Source organism: Saimiri boliviensis, chromosome 9 (genome assembly GCF_048565385.1).
Source record: "Saimiri boliviensis isolate mSaiBol1 chromosome 9, mSaiBol1.pri, whole genome shotgun sequence".
Taxonomy (NCBI): Eukaryota; Metazoa; Chordata; class Mammalia; order Primates; family Cebidae; genus Saimiri; species Saimiri boliviensis.
In genome coordinates, this window is record NC_133457.1 from 63,012,000 (window position 1) to 63,024,809 (window position 12,810).

Genomic DNA, 12,810 nt, shown 5'->3' on the forward strand with positions numbered 1-12,810 from the left:
GAAGCTACATCTTGCCAGATGCCCTAAAGTGAACAGGGGACACTTCCTCTTCTCACAGGCCTGGCACCGTGGTGACTTCTGACCATGATGGCTCCCTTGATCGAGCCTGACCCAGACTCTGCCACCAGGCAATGTTCACTCCGCAGCCAGGGCTCCTGAGAGCTTCCCCAGCCACCACCATCTCATGGCTTCAGTTTATGCAGTGTCCTCTTCGGGGTCAGGGGGAGGACGGATGCCAACAGAAAACCCTCAGTACCTGCCTTGGTAGAATGCAGCCGTGTCACTGGGTCCTGCATCCTCCCGTCCTTGTTTGGGTGCCTGGTGAAGTCCTTTTGTTCAAATTCTGATAGCCATGTACCTCTGCCAGCTCCCAGAGGCCCTGGGAGATAAGCAGTCATGTCATGAGAAGCATTTGGACTCTGAAAGCCTGGGGAATAAATGAGGAGGGAGTGGGCAGAGAAGAGCAAGGGGGTGACGGCCGCAGAGTCCTTGGCTAGCCACAGAAATGACACTGTTGGTCATTGGCCGGGGGTGCTTGGGTTGTCTGCAACACACACAAAAAGCACCACATTCCCTGGGCTTTGAGCAAAGAGGGTGGTTAAAACCGAGTTGTGGGGGATGGCTAATAATTGCTCATCTGTGTGATAAGATAAGGTAGCCCCCTGCTGTAATGAAAATGCACAGATAGATCATGACGTGAGGAATTAGCAACTGGGGACAACCTGAGTGAATCCCTATACCAACGTCCTCATGTATAGATGAGGAAACTGAGGCCCTGGAGACTAGACTGACACTGCTGTTAGCAGGCAGCGCTCGGGCTGAAGCCAAGACTTGAGTAATCACCAAGAGCGTCTGTACCACAGAACCGCTACACTGGGGCCAGATGTGACCTTGGACAAGTTGTTAAACTCAGGGACCTCTGTTCCCTTATCTGTCAGCTGAGGCCACAAGGACTGCATGATCGCTCAGCTGCCTTCCAGAAACAACATTCCAGAATGCTCTGTTCCCCATTCCAGCCCAAAAGACCATACAGAATAGGCCTCTTCTCAGTCCGCAGGCACTTTTATCTCCCATGGTCTAGGCAGGAGGCTTTTTTTTTTTTTTTTTTTTTTTTTTTGCCAGTGGCAGAAATGGGTCATGCCGGAGAATGCTGCGATCTCCAGGCTATTGGTTTCTTCTGACCACAATAAGAAGAGGAAAGGAAGCTTTCCCTCCACCTCACTCCTGCCCCTGCCTCAACCTCGGCTTCCACCTAAGAGACAGTGCCGGGAAGTGGTGACGAGCAGATGTCTGGAGCTGTGTGACGTCTGTCCCAGCCCAGCTCTGTGGTCCTGCTACCTGGGGGACCTCTGGTGGTCATGGGGCCCCCTGTTGCCTCTCAGTTTCTCCATCTGTAAAGTGGGGATGGACAGTAGGCCAGGTGCAGTGGTTCACACCTGTAATCCCAACACTTTGGGAGACTGAGGCAGGTAGATCATTTGAGGTCAGGAGTTCAAGACCAGCCTGAACAATATGGTGAAACCCCATTTCTACTAAAAATTTAAAAAAAAAAATAGCCAGGTGTGTTGACATGTGCTTGTAGTCCCAGCGACTTGGGAGGCTGAGACAGGAGAATTACTTGAACCCAGGAGTCAGAGGTTGCAGTGAGCTGAGATCACACCACTGCACTACAGCCTGGGCAACAGAGCGAGAATTTGTCTCAGAAAAGAAAAGGTGGTGGGGGGCAGGGGACAATAATAGCACCTGGCTCAGGGGACTGCTGCGAGGACTGAACGTTAATGTGTGGAAAGCACTGAGAGCCTGGCCTGCAGAAAGGGCCTCGCCAGTCTTAGGTGCTGTTGCTGTGGCTGTCGCATCGGTACCTGTTCAGTACTCGTGGAGGAGCCCCCCTCGATGACCCTGGCTGGGTACTGAGTTCCTGAGTTTAGCTGAGGGCTGAGGGCACGTCGGCAATAGGATCAGCTGGTCTGAATCAGACTCGTGCGGCACCAGGCAACCTTCAATCTCCTTTTGAAAGGGGACCACCCTGAACCTTCCAGAAAAACGTTGTTTTTCCCGATTGAAATGATTCCCATGCAACCACAGTTGGGAGCACAACTGGCCAAGGTTTTTGCTCACCCCAGACTCAGTGCTCATTTCCCTTTTCCAGATCCCACCAGGGGCAGATGAGGTGTCACATCGCATCACATCACGCCGTCCCATTACCCTGTTCACAGGCCACCCCAGAAACTCCCCGCGGGAGACGGAAGCTAAGTTCTGAGCTGTGGCCCTGCTTCTTGGGGTTGACACGGAGACTTAGGCTGTTTCTCGCCCGCTTGTCTGCCTTTCCCAGCTCCCTGCCCCTCTCCGCTGGCGTCTGGTCTCAGGGCCAGATGACAGCGCCAGCTCTTTGCACCTGAAGCACATTAGCGAGGCTGGCTGGGCTGGGGCTCGCTCCCAAGCTTCCTCTCCCTGCCTAGAAACCTGAAGCACTGATGTGCAGAGCAAGGAGGAACTCTGCTCCCACGCCTGATTTTAATGAGGGACGGATGCGTCCTGCAGGGCTCAGAGGTTCTGTTCTCTAAACCCAGACCAAATGTGTTTGGGTGGCCCGGCCTTATAATCTCAGCGGAGGAATGTGCGTGCCACAGGCTGCAGAAAACAGTTTCCAGCGGTCTGTCAGCAGATGCCCACTCCAGAAGACGGGGACGTGGAGACCCACGGGCTTCTGAGTGAGAAAATGAGTGGCTGTTAAGAGTCTAACTACACACATTTGGATTTTCAAATGCCCCATAAACATAAATGTTTTCCATCTACGATGTACTGTATATGCCTAAATATAGGGCAAGCTCCAAATAGCGTATCCCCCATTTCCCTAATTAGGTAAATTTAACCCTCCTTTTCTTGCCAACTTAATAGGAATCAGAAGTATGGTTTGCCTTTGAGGTGGGGGGAGCAGGCAGTGGGCACTGACTGGCAAGGGACTGGTGGGAACTGTCTGGAGCGGTGGATGTGTTCTGTACGTTCATGGGGGTGGTGGTTATGGGTGGTATCATTCATCAAACTGCACCCCTGCCATGCATTTTCATGAAGGTACATTTACCTCAATAAAAAAAAAGTTAAGAGAAATGAATGAAATACTCAACTATCTACTTATAATGTTTAACCTAATCATGTGGTTGAAAGCTTAAAATCTTAGAATGATATATTAATCTATAGTACTCTTTCATTCTTATATTTCACAAAATAATTTGATCCAAATGTACATCTTCTGAGATTGATGGATGTCTTTCTTTTTTTTTTTTTTTTTTTTTTTTTGAGACGAAGTCTCACTGTGTCACCCAGGCCGGCGTGCAGTCTTGGCTTACTGCAACTCCACCTCCTGGGTTCAAGTGATTCTCCTGCCTCAGCCTCCCAAGAAACTGGGATCACAGGTACCACATCCGGCTAATTTTTGTTATTTTTAGTAGAGACGAGGTTTCACCATATTGGCCAGGCTGGTCTCAAACTCCTGACCTCAGGTGTTCTGCCTGTCTCAGCCTCCCAAAGTGCTGGGATTATGGGCATGAGCCACTGTGTCCCACTGATGGATGTCATTTCTTATCCACATTTTTAGTCAGTAGTTTACCAGAACGTATCATCTTCAATTTGTGTAATTTACTTGAAATGCAGAACTTCTTGAATCCATGTTTGGTGCTGAAATTTGATTGCCACACACAAATGCCCACTTGCCCCGCACTGGAGCAGCTGTTTTTCTCATTTGACTTGCAAGTGAATATTCATGCTGCTCACATCAGCAGCTTACAAACTGCTTTCTAAAATGGGCTTTCAAATATTTGTCGCAGCTTTCAGCAACTGCACCCAAGGAATAATCACCAAATCTTCATTAAAGCTCATTGCCACCTCCTCATTATTTCCCTCTAAAATCATCCAAACCCAATGTTGATTGACATCATTTCAGGGTAGCTGGTGTGTTTGCCCCAAATGTTGTGGTTCAGATAAAGTAACTGAGGCTGGTTGCAGCGGCTTATGCCTGTAATTCCAGTGCTTTGGAAGTCCAAGGCAGGCAGATTGCTTGAGCTTAGAAGTTCGAGACCAGCCTGGGTAACAGCGAAACTCCATCTCTCCAAAAAAAAAAAAAAGAAGAAGAAGAAGAAGAAGAAAAGAAACTAGCAAAAAACTAGCTGCATGTGGTGGCATGTGCCTATAGTCCCAACTACTCAGGAGGTTGAGGAAGGAGGATCACCTGAGCCCAGGAGGTTGAAGCTGCCATGAACTGTGATTGAACTAGCATATTCCAGCCTGGGAGACACAGAGCCTGTCTCCAAACAAAACCAAAAGTAATTTCCAAATTATTAGAGAGTTTTAAAGGACAGTAAGTCCCAAACTGTGAGAAACTTTTATAGGCAGCATCCTCTTTTCTAATAGTTTAACTTGAGGAAATAAACCTTCACCTTGTTTACTTTCAGGCATATATAGTAAATCTGGAATGTATTCAGATCGAAGATGAAATAGAAATTAATTTAGCCAATTTTAGTGATCTTGTCTTATAATTCATTGTTAATAGATTAGCATTATTAGCTTGTTAGTTTCTTTTTGTAGCAAAAACTGACAAAATCTAATTAAACTTAAGAGCTTCTACACAGCAAAAGAAACTATCAACAGAGTAAACAGACAACCTACAGAATGGGAGAAAATATTTGCAAACTATGCATCTGACAAAGGTTCAATATTCAGCATCTATAAGGAACTTAAATTTGCAAGAATAAAACAACTCCATTAAATGGAGGGCAAAGGATGTGAACAGACACTTTTCTAAAGACATTCATGCAGCCAACAAGCATGTGTGGAAAAAGGCTCAGTATCACTGATCATTACAGAAATACAAATCAAAACCACAGTGAGGTACCATCTCATACCTGTCAGAATGGCTATTGTTAAAAAGTCAAAAATTAACGGATGGTGGAGAGGTTTTAGAGAAAAGAGAATGGTTATACACTGTTGGTGAGAGTATAAATTTGCTCATCCATTGTGGAAAGCAGTGTGGCAATTCCTGAAAGAGCTAAAAACAGAACTGCCATTTGACCCAGCATCCCATTGCTGGGTATATACCCAAAGGAATGTAAATCATCCGCCCGTAAAGACACATGCACAGGAATGTTCATTGCAGCACTGTTCACAGTAGCAAAGACATGGACTCAACCTAAATGCCCATCAGAGAGCTTGGATAAAGAAAATGTGGTACAGACAGACTATGGAATACTATGCAGCCATAAAAAAGAATGAGATCATGCCCTTTGCAGGAACATGGGTGGAATTGGAGGCCATTATCCTCAGCAAACTAACACAGAAGCAGAAAACCAAATACTGCATTGTCTCGGTAAGTGGAAGCTAAATGATGAGAACTCATGAACACAAAGAAGGGTACAACAGACACTGGGGCCTTCTTGAGACTGGAGGTTGGAAGGAAGGAGAGGAATCGAAAAAAATAACTATTGGGTACTAGACTTATAGTACCTGGGTGATGAAATAATCTGTACCAAAAGCCTCCATGACACCAGTTTACCTATATAACAAACCTGCACATGTACTCCCAAACATATAATAAAAGACAGAAAAATGTTTTTGTTCCCTGCCTTGAATTAAAAGTTGAAACATTCTGGAACAAATTCAAATACACTATATTTTACCCAAGGGCATTATAGATAGGGTAATTTCATAGATGCGTGTGGTTAGTCATGGATTGTAAGCACGATCCGAAATTATGAATTACTAATTATTAATTTTCTGGTTTGACCTCACATCCTGTCTAGTCTTCAGCTACAACTAGTGTGATATGATGATATATAAAGAAGACTTTGTTTTTTCAACAGTTCCTCAATTTAAACATCAAAAAGAGTGCTGTTCTTAAGGAAATCATCACCAAAGACTAATGTCACTGTCACTCGGCACCATTGCCATTACTGTCAGAAGCAAGATCAAATCACTCACTAAGAGCTTGGCGAGAATGCAGGTCCCCCTCTGGCTCAGGGCAGAGGCTAGTCAAGTTATATTTTTGGTAGCAAAACTCTGGTTTTCGAGTTGGACTGAGAGCGGTCCTTCTTGCTGCCCATTCCCCTTCTCTAGGAGGACCTCTAAGGGGTTTTACAGCACCCTGGGGGCTTTCTGGAATGGCTGAAAACCTCTGGCAGCAGATCAGCCGTCAGGCTTAGTCCCAAGCTCCAGGTCTGCGTTCTTGACCTCATGACTGTTGGCCAGTGACCTAAGTTGAGCCTCATTTTCCTCATTCAGACAAGAATGGCTTGTAAGGGTGTTCTTAAGTGTGCTTTGGAAACCATGGAGTGTAAGGCTTATTTTACTCCTGAAGTCTTCCTATTTCCTAGTCACATCTCATTTGCATGTGATGCGCCATCTCATCAATTATTGGCGGACCTAAGATTCACATTGTTTATTATTTGGCCCTGTCGATGCGACAGCTTCTGCCTTTCAGCTTTCCAGCCATTGTTCTCCACTTCAGAATGGAGGAGGAGGAAAGGTGAATTGGGGATCTACCCCTCCTGCCTCCGTAGTAAGAGGCTCCAGCATCACGATTCATTCTTGAGACTGACCCGTCTGACAGCCTCTTTTCATTTTCAGGTGGGCCAAGAGAAGGGAAACTGCTCTTTCCAGAAAAACCCAACCCCCTGCATCATCCCACAAGAACAAGAAAATATCTTCCACACAATATTTGCTTTTTTCACAAAGTCTGGAAGAAAAGTCTTGGTAAGGATTTGCTTAATGGCTGGGGTAAAATGGGTGGTCCTCACTCAGAAGACACCACATTTCTATTTGATATTATTTCCTAAATCTGGTTTTAATCAATTGACATATAAAGGCACAGACTGTGGTCAACTCCTAATTTTCAGTCTGAGGTTTCAATCACGATGTTAAATTTACATTCCAAATTCTATTACCTGGAAAAGGGAAAATCTTTGCAACCCACCAAGCACAAAGTAAAATGTTTCTTCAACTAGTGTGAGTCTAAACAAGAGTGATTATTCTTGTGCAGACATTTTGGGAAATTGTTTAGTAATGTATACTAAAAACATGTGTATCCATTCCAGTCTTGAGTATATCCCCAAGAAAAATGAGTACTTGTGCCCCCCTGAAAAGACATGAACAAGAATGCTCACAGAAGTGTTAAAAATAGCTGAAAACTAAGAACAATGCAAATATTCATCAATAGGAGAATAGCTAAATAATTGTGGTATATCCATATACTGGAATATTATACAGTAATGAAAAATAATGAACTGCTATATGAGCAAATCTCACAGACATAATATTGAGTGAAAGAAGTTAGAGACAAAAGCCACATATTGTAATATTTCACTTATACAAAGTTCAGAAATAGCAAAAACTAATCATGATGATGGAGGTCAGGCAAGTGGTTATTTTCAGAGGAACATGGATGGGATAGGGCATGAGGGAGCCTGCTTAGATGCTGGAAATGTCCTGCATCTTAATCAGGGTGTGTTCCTCCAGGTATAAACACATGTAAAAATTTATAAAGACAGGCTAGGTGCAGTGGCTCATGCCTGTAATCCCAGCACTTTGGGAGGCTGAGGCAGGTGGATCACCTGAGGTCAGAAGTTCATGACCAGCCTGGCCAACATGGTGAAACCCCGTCTCTACTAAAAGTACAAAAATTAGCCAGGTGTGGTGGTAGGTGCCTGTAATTCCAGCTGCTTGGGTGGCTGAGGCAGGAGAATTGCCTGAACTAAGGAGGCAGAGGTTGCAGTGAGCCAAGATCATACCACTGCACTCCAGCCTGGGCGACAGAGCTATATATATATATATATTTTTTTTTTGAGATGGAGTGTTAATGTATATATGTGTGTGTGTATATACACACATATATATAGAATGTATATATTCTATGTATACACACACACACACATAAAGACATACACTTCAGATTTATTCTATGATATTTGTTATAAACACCTTCATTTTTTCAAAAGTGATGGTATTAAAGATGGAATGACAATGCTTTTCCAAAGCCTTCTTTTTTTTTAAATCTTTGGTTATATTTCCCTAGACTTCTTGTTTCATCCCTGGCACATCTCAGGTGTATCATTTCCTTTCTCATTATTTTCTCCTGTTAAGAAGTATGGCTATTTGCCACTTGAAAGATTGGGATTCTTTTTTTTTTTTAATTACATAGGATGATACATCCATTGTTTAAAGCTCTTAGAATTGTTAGCTGTAATAATAGTAGTTATTTTATATTTACGACTCTATGGCTGAAAATTTTGCCCCATATATGAAACATCATCAAGGTATGTATATGCATTTTGGAACCTACCATACCAAAAAGAAAATTTGTGTTCTTTTTTTTTCTTCTTCTTCTTTGAGATGGAGTCTTGCTCTGTCACCCAGGCTGGAGTACAGTGGCACTATCCTGGCTCACTGCAACCTCCACCTCATGGGTTCATGTGAATCTCCTGCCTCAGCCTCCCGAGTAGCTGGGACTACACATGCCCACCACCATGCGCGGCTAATTTTTGTATTTTTAGTAGAGACAGGGTTTCACCATGTTGGCCAGGCTGGTCTCGAACTCCTGATCTCAGGTGATCTTCCTACCTAGGCCTTTCAAAGTGCTGGGATTACAGGTGTGAGCCACCGTGCCCAGCCAGGATTTACATTTCTGTTGTAACTTTTGTGTTTCCTTGAGCAAGAGTCACATGACTTCTTAGCCCTCTCATTTACCCTACATAATAAATAGGCGTGAAAGTGTATTTGCCACTGCACAGGTGGAAATCACATAATGTAGGAAACGTATCTGTGTTCAAAACTCATAAGAATGCTTTCAGAATGCAAAATTTAGTTGTGTAGTTTTTAAAAACAATTATTTCTCTTTGCGAATTCAGCCAATTCTTGCTAGGATAAACTAGTGAGCTGTTTCCTCCCAGTTGTTTGACTTAAAGGTAGATTCTCGTTCCCACCGGGTGGGAAATCCCTTGAGTGCCCTCTGGTGGCAAGAAAGAATGATTGCATCTTCTTATGGATTTCCTCTGCCTGGAATTGCGTTAGTCAGCAAGTTCGTGGATTTGTCTTTGTTCTTAATTCCATTGGAAAATTCTCTTTTTTTCTCAGGACTGTGAAAAACCAGGAACTTCTTGCCTGACAGCACACTGTAACTTAAGTGCTCTTGCTAAAGAAGAAAGTCGTACTATAGACATTTACATGCTGCTGAACACAGAAATACTGAAAAAGGTAAGCCCTGATGAACCGCACTTTAGGGATGCACTTAGAAGCATTTGAATTGCTGACATCCGATTTGGGGAAAAAATGAAAAAAAGGAAAGAAAGAGAGGGAAGGAGGGAAGGAAGAGGAAAGCATTTGAATTGGTGTCCTCATGATACTCTGGCTGTACCCCCCTTTGCTGTCTACAAAAGACTCTTTTTATTTCTATGTATTTAGGGGGTACAGGTGCAGATTCCTTACATGAATACACTGGGTAGTGGTGAAATCTAGGCTTTTAGTGTACCCATCACCTGAATGGTGAACATGGTACCCAACAGGTAACTTTTCAGCCCTCACCCCCTCCCACACTTTGGAGCCTCCAAGTCTCTGTTAATTCCACTCTTCATGCCTATGTGTACCATTTAGCTTCCACTTATAAATGAGAACGTGCAGCATCTGACTATTTCTGAGTTATTTCACTTAGAGCAATGGACTCCAGTTCCATCCATGTTGCTGCAAAAGACGTAATTGAATTCTTTTTATGGCTGAGTAGTATTCCATGGTGTATGTCTATATATCTCACATTTTCTCTAACCAGTCATCCATTGATGGACACTTTCGTTGATTCCATATCTTTGCTACTGTGCATAATGCTGCAATCCACTTTCCAGTGCAGGTATAATTTTTGTACAACATTTCTTTCCCTTTAGGTAGATACCATTCATGTGATTGCTGGATGGAATTGCAGTTCTGTTTTTCCATACTGCTTTTTTGGTTGTTCAGTTTACCTTTCCATCAACGGTGTGTAAGCATTCCCTTTTCTCTGCATCCTCAGCAACATCTGTTGTTGTTTTTGTTTAACTATTTAATAATAGTCTGGCTGCCCCTTTTGAAACTTGCCCAGCAGTTGTCATTGGTGATTTTGCTGGTAGACGATGCCAGGGTAAATGACAGACCCCGGCTACTCAGTGTGGTCCGAGGACCAGCTGCAGCAGCAGCATCACCTGAGAGTTTCTTAGAAATGCAGAATCCGGGGCTCACCCCAGACTTATAAATCAGCATCTTCAGTTTAACGAGTTCCCCAGGGATTTTGTTGGCACATTTAAGTTTCTCCTGTGTTAGCTTGCCTCAGAAGCACCTGGAGATCTTGTTAAAACACGGATTCCTTTGGGGTAGAGTCTGAGGCTCTCCAGCTCCAGCAAGCACCTAGGTGATGTCCGTCCTGCAGGTCTGCGGACCTTGCTTTAGATGAAGGTTGGCTAACCTTTTCTGTGAAGGGCCAGCAGTAAATATTTCAGGCTCTGCAGGTCCTACAGCCTCTTGCGACTGCCCAGCTCTGCCATTGTATTGCAAAAGCAGCCATAGACAGCACTCAAATGAATGAGCATGGCTGTGATCCAGTAAAACTTTATAAAAACAAGGCCGGGCGCGGTGGCTCATGCCTGTAATCCCAGCACTTTGGGAGGCCGAGGCGGGCGGATCACGAGGTCAAGAGATCGAGACCATCCTGGCCAACATGGTGAAACCCCGTCTCTACTAAAAATACAAAAATTAGCTGGGTGTGGTGGTGTGCGCCTGTAGTCCCAGCTACTTGGGAGGCTGAGGTGGAAGAATTGCTTGAACCCAGGAGGCGGAGGTTGCAGTGAGCCGAGATCGCGCCATTGCACTCCAGCCTGGGTAACAAGAGCGAAACTCCATCTCAAAAAAAAAAAAAAAAACAGGCAGAGGCCCAGAGTTGACCCTTGAGTCCTCGTTTAAATGACACTTCATTTTAGTCCAGCTTTTGACTCTCAGGTCACTTTGCTATTATGAGTTTATCACAAGCGGTTCATTAAAAAGCACCTCAGCCAGGGTGCCTCAGTGGCTCTTGAAGAATCATACAAATTTACTATGATTTATTTTAAGATGAGAGCTGCTGAGAGGCCACTTCCAACAAGATGCTGTAAAAATAATTACACGTGAAGATAAAACAAAGTATGCGTGTTAGCCACAGAGATTCCAGTTATTTTTCTTTAGAAAGACTAAATGTGTTCATCTGTACAAACCTATCCGCGTGTGAATGAATAGCCCTAGAAAAGTCATTCTGTGGTTATTTTTAAATAGACACAGCGGTAACATGCTGACCTAAGAGGATGTAGGCTTCAGGGGATGTTTTTTCCATTTTCGTTCTGTAGCTGTTACAGCCCTCGCACACCCTAAGAGAGCTGTGCACGGTTCTGGTCTCTTTGGTTTGCTCTGGAAGGAAACTGATTTGGGGCACGTTGGACTCACAGCCAGTGCCTTTCTTCTCTCTTCGTGCCTCTCGCTTTGTAAAGCACAGTGTTAGAGGAGGACCAGGCACGGCTTAGAGCACCACTGGCCATCCTCTGATTCCAGAACGGAGCCTGGAAGCCCCGCGTCTCAGGAAGTACCATGTGTCCCTGGTCAGGCTGGAGGACTTTGCCCCTGCACACTTACCTGTCCTGTCTGTATGCTTCACAAACGGTGCTGCAGACAGCTTTATTGCCTGCGCCACGCTTGCCAGTGTCCACAGAGCCCTAGTGGCCGAAAGCCACTCTGATGTCTCCTTCATCCTCAACGCAGATGGCTGCTGCCCACACTTCAGTTATTTGCAGTTAGTCACGCACATTCTGCAGCCTGGTTCTTCTGCATTTCTTCCCCAGTAGCCAGTGGTGACCCTTTGCCCAAGGAACATGGTCCAGTGGCTATTGTCCCCATGGGCCAGCCAGGCCAGTGGAGCCCCAGGCAAGAGAGCTGAAAGCGGTGGGGTGTCACATGAAGCCTTTCAGGCTCATCCTCCATGTGCCCTTTCAGCAGAAACCAGCAGCACTTGCAGGTGCAGAGAGAAACTTAGGACCAAGCTGACCTGGAAGCCAGATGGAGCCCCAGCTGCTCCCGGAGCTTCAGTCGCCCTGAAGCCAGATACAGCCTCCCCTGGGGAGTCGAGCCCGCACGGCTCCAGGCCTCCCGAAGGATGTGGAGCCGCGCCAGGCTGTGGTTTGCCTGAGCCTCCAGTCGTGTTTATTTTCCTTTTGACCTCAAGATCTGGCCCCAGACAAGGGAATTTGAGGTTTTACTGTTTTGACCTTAACAAGTTTTCATTTGAAATGTAGGATCTGACTTTTAAAATCACTGTAGGAGTCGGGTTTCTTTGGAAGCGTTCTTCTTCCAGTCTGTAAGGCTTTCTTCACTGATGCCCCACAGTGGGTCCATCCTGTGCCAGGCTCCTCGTCTGCTCGCCTGTAACATTGACAGTTGTCATTATTATTGCCGTTAGTCATGTCCAAGGTTATTTTTATTTAACTTTTTATATAAATATTTTTAGAGACAGGGTCTCGCTCTGTCACCCAGACAGAAGTACAGTGGAGCAGTCATAGCTCTCTGCAGCCTCAAACTCCTGGGCTCAAGTGATCCTGCCTCGGGTGGTCCTCAGCTAGGACTGCAGGCACTTGCTACCATGCCAGGTGATTTTTTTTTTTTTTTAATGTTTTGCCGAGATAGGAGGTTACCTAGGCTGGTCTTGATCTCCTAGCCTCAAGTGATCCTCCCACCTCAGCTTCTCAAAGTGCTGGGGTTACAGGTCTTTGCTATTGTGCCTAGGCC

At 45.0% G+C, this 12,810-nt stretch overlaps 1 protein-coding gene across 2 annotated transcripts in view; it reads left to right on the forward strand.

The window, feature by feature from the left end:
- ITGA9 (integrin subunit alpha 9) overlaps positions 1–12,810 on the forward strand; it is a 372,517-nt gene that overhangs the window by 321,452 nt on the left and 38,255 nt on the right. For both annotated transcript variants that reach the window (XM_074406027.1, XM_039462008.2), the window contains exons 24-25: positions 6,616–6,741; positions 9,118–9,237. In XM_074406027.1, coding sequence (XP_074262128.1) covers positions 6,616–6,741; positions 9,118–9,237 — 246 coding nt within the window. The remainder of the gene's footprint in view (positions 1–6,615; positions 6,742–9,117; positions 9,238–12,810) is intronic.